The 9,198-nt window shown below is 49.2% G+C and overlaps 1 protein-coding gene across 1 annotated transcript in view; it reads left to right on the top strand.

The window, feature by feature from the left end:
- The window catches only part of pkd1a (polycystic kidney disease 1a), a 92,220-nt gene that overhangs the window by 74,523 nt on the left and 8,499 nt on the right, over positions 1–9,198 (top strand). Inside the window, exons 48-53 of the mRNA XM_056587352.1 lie at positions 2,353–2,492; positions 3,044–3,174; positions 5,474–5,684; positions 5,842–6,013; positions 6,492–6,782; positions 8,519–8,653. Coding sequence (XP_056443327.1) covers positions 2,353–2,492; positions 3,044–3,174; positions 5,474–5,684; positions 5,842–6,013; positions 6,492–6,782; positions 8,519–8,653 — 1,080 coding nt within the window. The remainder of the gene's footprint in view (positions 1–2,352; positions 2,493–3,043; positions 3,175–5,473; positions 5,685–5,841; positions 6,014–6,491; positions 6,783–8,518; positions 8,654–9,198) is intronic.

Raw genomic sequence — 9,198 nt, 5'->3', positions numbered from 1 at the left:
GGTTCAATGTAACATCATTCACAAAGCTAGAACAGTGTAAAATCCACTACAACAAGCTAGGTGATCTATAAAAACCAGTTGAGGAAGTGAACTGGAATGAGCTTTGTAGAGCGATGCATTGGGGATAACTCTGAATCCTTCGTGGTTAGACTCCATAGTATCATACATGGTTTTATGCGAAAAGTAAAATCCAAACCTGGACAAACTAACTATCTACCATAGTTAAATGATAAATTACGGACACTTATGAAGCAAAGGGAACAGGCTTTGAAAATGGCCCTAAAAAATAAGTCAGAACATGAAAGGCGTATATTTATTACAGAGTCGTAAAGGAGTTAAGAAAAGCTAAAGCAACCAGCTGGACAAGAACCACTTTGCAATCAGTGGGAAGACTTTATAAGCAAGCTTTGTAAACACTAGATAAGAAATCAAATACTTATCACCATTGTAACATTTTAGCAAAATATGTTTGCCTAAACTGGGAAAACATGATCAAGTTTGTTGATATATTACTAGCATACAAGATCTTCAATGACTTAGCCCCGCCTCCACTTAGTGAGTTCATCAAACAAAATCAAAATACATCGACAAGATCTTCTGCTAGAGGGGACTGCAAAATACCATACAGAAATACATATTTTGCTCAGTTAGCCTTCTCTTATCGAGCGGCACGCACCTGGAACTCCATACCAATTGAATTTAGGAATAATACAAACATAAACTATTTCCTCTAATCCATAAAGCAATGGCTACTGGACAAACCCTAACCCTAACCCTAGCCCTAAGGTAATGTGTTAACTTGAGTGTGGTATTGCTATACTGACCTCCTTCTTGTTTGTGATTGTGAGTTTACTAACTGCTTGTTTAACTATTCTATGTTTTTTGTTTGTTGTTCTCTTCACTTTTAATCCTTTTTATTCTGTCATGACACATTACGTCTCTGTCATCTTAGTTTGTATCCTTGTCCATGTAATATCAATGTCAATCATCAGTCTATCTATATGTTGTGTTGCTTTTTTGCTTTTGTATGTTCTATCTAACCTCAACCTGCCAGGGACTACAGATGAAAAATAGTTTTTTAACTAAATCTGGTGCATTTATATGTCCAATGTAATGGCAATGTTGATTAATTCACACTGTCCCTTTTAAATAAATAAATAAAAAATAAAATACCAAAGACTCCCTTAACTTTGAAGGGCCAAATCTCTAATTTATATAATTCTATTATGTCGTTTAGTCGTGTATCAACGGACAACACCAAGACAAAATGGGAAGAAGAATTAGGGACAGTCATTTCAGATGTGACATAGGTTAGAGCTGTGTGAATGGAACCTCTTCTTGTGTACGTCTGAATCTGATTCAATTTAAAGTTCTCTACAGTACTCACTATAGTGAGTAAGGTAAGGTCAGACTTGCCATAATATACCCCAAACGAAATGAGAATGTCATTGCTTTAGAGCCACCAAGGCAGACTTGGCTCACATGTTTTGGTCATGCTCCTAGTTGGAAGAGTCTTGGTAATCAATATTTAACCCTAACCCTAACCCTAGCCATGAGCGAGAAAATTGTATTGCTTTTGCAACTCTGATTGCTCGAAGGAGAATACTTTTGGAATGGAAATCCCAATTAACACGATGGCATCAGTGTGGCTTTCTGATATGATGATGTTTCCAAAAATTTAATAAATTGTAATATATTCTCAGAGGATCAACCAAAAAATTCTACAAAGTCTGGGACCCTTTACTCGTACTTGCAACTCTCCCCTCTCATTAGTAAGTAAGCTTCAACGTAAAGTATAAATACTTTCATCATAGGAGAACCCCCCCCTTTTTTTTTTTATGTCCTTTTTTCTATATTTTTATTGATTATTGAAGTGAAAGAAGGTGATGGGAGGGAGGGAGGGAGAGAGAGGGAGAGAGAGGGAGGGAGGGAGGGAGAGAGAGGGAGAGAGAGGGAGAGAGAGGGAGGGAGGGAGGGAGAGAGAGGGAGAGAGAGGGAGAGAGAGAGAGAGAGAGAGAGAGAGAGAGAGAGAGAGAGAGAGAGAGAGAGAGAGAGAGAGAGAGAGAGAGAGAGAGAGAGAGAGAGAGAGAGAGAGAGAGAGAGAGAGAGAGAGAGAGAGAGAGAGAGAGAGAGAGAGAGACAGAGAGAGAGAGAGAGAGAGAGAGAGAGAGAGAGAGAGAGAGAGAGAGAGAGAGAGAGAGAGAGAGAGAATCTTGTGGTCTAACAGGAGGTGTCTCTGGTTCTATCTCCAGAACTTCCTGTTCTACAAAGAGAGATCCGAGAGCCGTGCCTGTGTGGGTTCTACTGTGAGTGTTTGTAGTTTAACAGGATGTGTCTCGGCCCTCTCTCCAGAACTTCCTGTTCTACATGTTCTTCCTGCTGGTGGTTCTGCTCCTCAACTACTCCGACACTGCCAAGGACACACACAGCCTGCGCCTGCGCACACAGCTGGAGCGCACACTGCTCACGCCCCACTACCACAACATCAGCAGGTATGGACACGCACACACGCACGCACGCACACACACACACACGCACACACACGCAGACACACACGCAGACGCACTGATTACCTCACAACATGGGCCATATGCTGCACCTTGTTTACAAATAAATGTTTTATCTACTATGCTCTCTGATATGCTAATGACCGTTATCCATTTGAACTCTTTCTGTTACGAATTTAATTAGTCTGCTAAGATCGTACTCATCCATGTGATGTGATGTTTCACTAACGTTCTGTGTGTGTGTGTGTGTGTGTGTGTGTGTGTGTGTGTGTGTGTGTGTGTGTGTGTGTGTGTGTGTGTGTGTGTGTGTGTGTGTGTGTGTGTGTGAGTGTGTGTCTGTGTGTGTGTCACTGTGTGTCTGTGTGTCTCTGTGTGTGTGTCTCTGTGTGTGTGTGTGTGTGTGTGTGTGTGTGTGTGTGTGTGTGTGTGTGTGTGTGTCTCTTCGTGTGTGTGTGTGTGTGTGTGTTTGTGTGTGTGTCTCTGTGAGTGTGTCTCTGTGTATGTGTGTGTATGTGTGTGTGTGTGTGTGGGTCCAGGCGAGAGGACGTCCTCCGCTGGCTGAAGGCCTCCCTCTGCCCGCGGCTGCTCAACAGCGCCGCCCTGCTGGCCGACACCGGCACCGTCCTACTGGGCACACTCAGACTGCGCCAGCTCACAGACCCACAAGGTAAGGTGGGGGGGGGGGGCAACGTGGCCGGAGGGGGAACACCTAACCCAGGTGGGAGGGGGAAACACTTAACTCAGGTGTGTAAAGTTTCAGCTGAGTAGTGACTCTGGTCGCTTTAAGGCGTAGACTTTGGTCGGTTTAAGGCGTAGACTTTGGTCGCTTTAAGGCGTAGACTTTGGTCGCTTTAAGGCGTAAACTTTGCTGGTTTTAAGGCGTAGACTTTGGTTGCTTTAAGGCGTAGACTTTGGTCGCTTTAAGGCATAGACTTTGGTCGGTTTAAGGCGTAGACTTTGGTCGCTCAAGGCGTAGACTTTGGTCGCTTTAAGGCGTAGACTTTGGTCGCTTTAAGGCGTAGACTTTGGTCGCTTTAAGGCGTAGACTTTGGTCGCTTTAAGGCGTAGACTTTGGTCGCTTTAAGGAGTAGACTTTGCTGGTTTTAAGGCGTAGACTTTGGTCGCTTTAAGGCGTAGACTTTGCTGGTTTTAAGGCGTGGACTTTGGTCGCTTTAAGGCGTAGACTTTGCTGGTTTTAAGGCGTAGACTTTGCTGGTTTTAAGGCGTAGACTTTGATCGCTTTAAGGCGTAGACTTTGGTTGCTTTAAGGCGTAGACTTTTGTCGCTTTAAGGCGTAGACTTTGGTCGGTTTAAGGCGTAGACTTTGGTCGCTTTAAGGCGTAGACTTTGGTCGCTTTAAGGCGTAGACTTTGGTTGCTTTAAGGCGTAGACTTTGGTCGGTTTAAGGCGTAGACTTTGGTCGCTCAAGGCGTAGACTTTGGTCGCTTTAAGGCGTAGACTTTGGTCCCTTTAAGGCGTAGACTTTGGTCGCTTTAAGGTGTAGACTTTGATCGCTTTAAGGCGTAGACTTTGGTCGCTTTAAGGCGTAGACTTTGGTCGCTTTAAGGCGTAGACTTTGGTCGCTTTAAGGCGTAGACTTTGCTGGTTTTAAGGCGTGGACTTTGGTCGCTTTAAGGCGTAGACTTTGCTGGTTTTAAGGCGTAGACTTTGATCGCTTTAAGGCGTAGACTTTGGTCGCTTTAAGGCATAGACTTTGCTGGTTTTAAGGCGTAAACTTTGATCGCTTTAAGGCGTAGACTTTGGTCCCTTTAAGGCGTAGACTTTGGTCGCTTTAAGGCGTAGACTTTGGTCGCTTTAAGGCGTAGACTTTGGTCGCTTTAAGGCGTAGACTTTGCTGGTTTTAAGGCGTGGACTTTGGTCGCTTTAAGGCGTAGACTTTGGTCGCTTTAAGGCGTAGACTTTGCTGGTTTTAAGGCGTAGACTTTGATCGCTTTAAGGCGTAGACTTTGGTCGCTTTAAGGCGTAGACTTTTGTCGCTTTAAGGCGTAGACTTTGGTCGGTTTAAGGCGTAGACTTTGGTCGCTTTAAGGCGTAGACTTTGGTGGTTTTAAGGCGTAGACTTTGGTTGCTTTAAGGCGTAGACTTTGGTCGGTTTAAGGCGTAGACTTTGGTCGCTCAAGGCGTAGACTTTGGTCGCTTTAAGGCGTAGACTTTGGTCCCTTTAAGGCGTAGACTTTGGTCGCTTTAAGGCGTAGACTTTGATCGCTTTAAGGCGTAGACTTTGGTCGCTTTAAGGCGTAGACTTTGGTCGCTTTAAGGCGTAGACTTTGGTCGCTTTAAGGCGTAGACTTTGCTGGTTTTAAGGCGTGGACTTTGGTCGCTTTAAGGCGTAGACTTTGCTGGTTTTAAGGCGTAGACTTTGATCGCTTTAAGGCGTAGACTTTGGTTGCTTTAAGGCGTAGACTTTTGTCGCTTTAAGGCGTAGACTTTGGTCGGTTTAAGGCGGAGACTTTGGTCGCTTTAAGGCGTAGACTTTGCTGGTATTAAGGTGTAGACTTTGGTTGCTTTAAGGCGTAGACTTTGGTCGGTTTAAGGCGTAGACTTTGGTCGCTCAAGGCGTAGACTTTGGTCGCTTTAAGGCATAGACTTTGGTCGCTCAAGGCGTAGACTTTGGTCGCTTTAAGGCGTAGACTTTGCTGGTTTTAAGGCGTAGACTTTGATCGCTTTAAGGCGTAGACTTTGGTTGCTTTAAGGCGTAGACTTTTGTCGCTTTAAGGCGTAGACTTTGGTCGGTTTAAGGCGTAGACTTTGGTCGCTTTAAGGCGTAGACTTTGGTCGCTCAAGGCGTAGACTTTGGTCGCTTTAAGGCGTAGACTTTGGTCGCTTTAAGGCGTAGACTTTGGTCGCTTTAAGGCGTAGACTTTGCTGGTTTTAAGACGTGATTACGATTCTGTTTTTATTTCTCTTGAAACAGAACAAAGTCTGAACACTAAACCCTTTTCCAGACGGAGCTCAGATCAGTTCCAACGGGGGTTTGCTGGGGGGGGGCGTGTGGGCCATGAGGGCCCCTGACCTCCTGACCTCCGACCCCCGGTCTGCTCTGGACCAGCAGGGGTCCCCTGGGGGGGAGGTCTCGGTCTACCAGCTCAACCGGACCCTGGAGCAGGCCTTAGCCACCATAGACCAGCTGCAGCAGAACCAGTGGCTCAGCCACAGGTAACTGGGATGCGCTGGGACGCACTGGGAGTGTAGCACATGTGTCTGTGTCTTCATAATGCAGAACAAAGCTGAAATGATAACTAGCTAGTTTTAACAAGTTAACAAGTCTGTGTGTGTGTGTGTGTGTGTGTGTGTGGTGTGTGTGTGTGTGTAGAACACGGGCCCTGGTTGTGGAGTTCGGTCTGTACAACACCAACACTGACCTGCTGGCCGCTGTCTGCTTCCTGTTTGAGTTCCCCGTCTCTGAGCGCGCTCAGTCCAGCCTCGACCTCCCGGTCGTGCGCCTCTGGCCAATCGAGGAGCTCGACCTCCAGCTGCTGCTGACGGTAAACTGACCTCGACCAACCCTGGCACACCCAGCGAGGGGAGCTGTGGCCCCTGTGTTAGAGCAGCCTCACCTGGCCCCTAGAGCAGCCTCACCTGGCCCCTGTGTTAGAGCAGCCTCACCTGGCCCCTAGAGCAGCCTCACCTGGCCCCTAGAGCAGCCTCACCTGGCCCCTGTGTTAGAGCAGCCTCACCTGGCCCCTAGAGCAGCCTCAACTGGCCCCTAGAGCAGCCTCACCTGGCCCCTAGAGCAGCCTCACCTGGCCCCTAGAGCAGCCTCACCTGGCCCCTAGAGCAGCCTCACCTGGCCCCTAGAGCAGCCACACCTGGCCCCTAGAGCAGCCTCACCTGGCCCCTAGAGCAGCCTCACCTGGCCCCTGTGTGGGCGTAGTCCCTCTGGGCGGACCACGCCCTTAACTCCTGCTCTCCATCCCTTAAGCCCTCCTCTTCCTCCCTGTGCTCCTCCCCCTCCTCCTCCAGGTCGTGCTGTTGGGCCTGGTGCTGTACTTCCTGGTGAGGGGGGTTGTGGGCGTGGTGCGTGAGGGGCGTGGCTACCTGCTGTGTGTGTGGCGTCTGCTGGGCGTGGCCCAGCTGGGCGTGGCCATGTGCGTGTGCGCGCTCCACCTGAGCCGCTGCACAGGCGCCCGGCGGGCCTGGGGCCGGTACCTCCGTCACCAGGGCGACGCCTTCACCGACTTCCTCCCGCTGGCCAATCAGAGCCGGGCCTACACCAACATGGCCGCCCTGCTGCTCTTCGTCCTAGTGCTGAAGGTGAGGAGGAGGAGGGAGAGGAGAGAGCCTGTCTGTCCGCCGTCCGTCCACCCGTGCGTGCGTGCGTGCGTCCGTCCGTCCGTCCGTCCGTCCGTCCGTCCGTCCATCCGTCCGTCCGTCCGTCTGTCAGCTCTTCAGCAAACACAAGGTTAGGCCTTTTCCACTTGGGCCCCTCCCCATCATAGAGGTGCCATTCACCAGAATAGGGATGGACATTGTTGGACCCCTAGAGCGCACACAGACAGGCCACCAATACAATTGGTAATTTGTGATTATGCCACCCGCTACCCTGAAGCCTTTCCCTTACGTAAGGTCACAGCCAGAACGATTGCCCCTGCACTCCTACAGTTCTTCTCCAGAGTAGGGATTCCCCAGGAGATTTTAACTGATCAGGGAACAGTTTTTCTCACTTACACCCTTAACCAGGTATAGGCTGCTAGGTATAAAGGGAATTAGGACCACTCCCTACCACCCCCAGACCGATGGCCTGGTTGAGCGGTACAACCAGAAGGGGATGCTGAGGAAGTTTGTGGCTGCTAATGGCAAGGACTGGGACTGGTGGCTTCCCTACCTGGTGTTTGCCTACCGGGAGGTTCCCCAAGCCTCTACAGGGTTCTCGGCAGTCCTACTTCAGGGGGAGGGAGAGCAGCAGCGGCCTGTGGCCTACATCAGCCGTAAGCTGTTTCCCCGAGAGACACGGTACTCAGCCATGAGCTGGAATGCCTTGCTGTGAAGTTGGCATTGGACAATTTTCGTTACTACCTTTTGGGTCGGGACTTAGAGAAACAGACCATAGAGCCTTGAAATGGCTTGGTACAATGAAGGACACTAATGCACGCATAACTCGTTGGTTTTTGGCTTTGCAACCTTTTAAGTTTCATGTACAGTATAGGGGGGGGTAAGCAAAACATGGTGGCCGATTTCTTGTCTCGCCACCCAAGTGTCGAGCCTCCTGAGGTGGAGGGAAATGTGAAAAGGTAGCCCCTCCTTTTCACGTACATATGACACTACCCGCAACAATTAACTGATCAACACGCACACACGCACACACACATCTGTTAATGTTGAGTATGACGCGCCGTGCCGGCGACCGCATCTCGTCTTGAGACATAGCGATCACAAACGACAAAACCTTTCAGTTACTTGCATGGAAACATCCTCGCAATCAGTTAGGTACCAGCCTTTCGAGAGGGTTGGTGGAGGCAGAGTGAGACGGCTTGCTGTGAGGCTGGTACATGTTCTGTGATTCTCATGTTAATGGAACTTTGCTAGTGAGCAACCCTCTGGTTGATTTTTGGTTTTGTTTATGAAAGTATTTTGTCTGGCTTTGCCATTTCACTTTCAAGCATGGTAGATAAATCACAGTTTTTCCACCTAACCTAAACCTAAACCTATGCTGCTGGCTGAATATTGTGGCCTCACCGCTACATCCCGAAGTGGAAGTGAGTCGGGAGGCTCATTATCTCTGTCTGTCTGTCCGTCTGCCTGTCCGTCCGTCCGTCCGTCCGTCCGTCTGTCTGTCTCTCTGAATTTCTGTCTACAGATATTCATGGTCATGTGTGCGTTCTGCACAAACCATGTCACTGCAACATCTGTGTCATGCTGTATTTAACCTCTCTCTCTCTCTCTCTGTCTCTCTCTCTCTCTCTCTCTCTCTCTCTCTCTCTCTCTCTCTCTCTCTCTCTCTCTCTCTCTCTCTCTCTCTCTCCCTCTCCCTCTCCCCCTCTCCCCCCCAGGCCTCTCACCAGTTGCGGTTCCTGCGGGAGTGGGCGGTGTTCGGCCGTGCTCTGCGCCGCTCTGTCTCTGAGCTGCTCTGTGTGTCTCTGGCCTCGCTGCTGCTGCTGCTGGCCTACGCACACACAGGACACCTGGTAACGCGCGCGCACACACACACACACACACTCACACACTCACTCACTCACTCACTCACTCACTCACTCACTCACTCACTCACTCTGTCTGTCTGTTAGCGGTCTGTTGGCAGTCTGTTAGCTGTCGTTTAGCAGGCTAGTCTGTTAGCGGTCTGTTAGAGGTCTGTTAGTGGTCTGAACGGTCTGTTAGCAGTCTGTGAGCGGTCTCATAGCGGTCTGTTAGCGGTCTGTTAGCGCTCTGTTAGCGGTCTGTTAGCATTCTGTTAGCGGTCCGTTAGCATTCTTTGGGCGGTCTGTTAGAGGTCTGTTAGAGGTCTGTTTGTGGTCTGAACGGTCTGTTAGCAGTCTGTTAGCAGTATGTAAGCGGTCTCATAGCGGCCTGTTAGCGGCCTGTTAGCAGGCTAGTCTGTTAGCGGTCTGTTAGCAGTCTGTTAGCAGTATGTTAGCGGTCTCATAGCGGTCTGCTAGCGGTCTGTTAGCAGGCTAGTCTGTTAGCGGCCTGTTAGCGGCCTGTTAGCAGTATGTTAGCGGTCTCATAGCGGTCT

This window comes from Gadus chalcogrammus, chromosome 3, assembly GCF_026213295.1.
Source record: "Gadus chalcogrammus isolate NIFS_2021 chromosome 3, NIFS_Gcha_1.0, whole genome shotgun sequence".
Classification (NCBI taxonomy): Eukaryota; Metazoa; Chordata; class Actinopteri; order Gadiformes; family Gadidae; genus Gadus; species Gadus chalcogrammus.
Note: the sequence above shows the minus strand (reverse complement) of the source record. Positions and strands in the feature narration are given on the sequence as shown.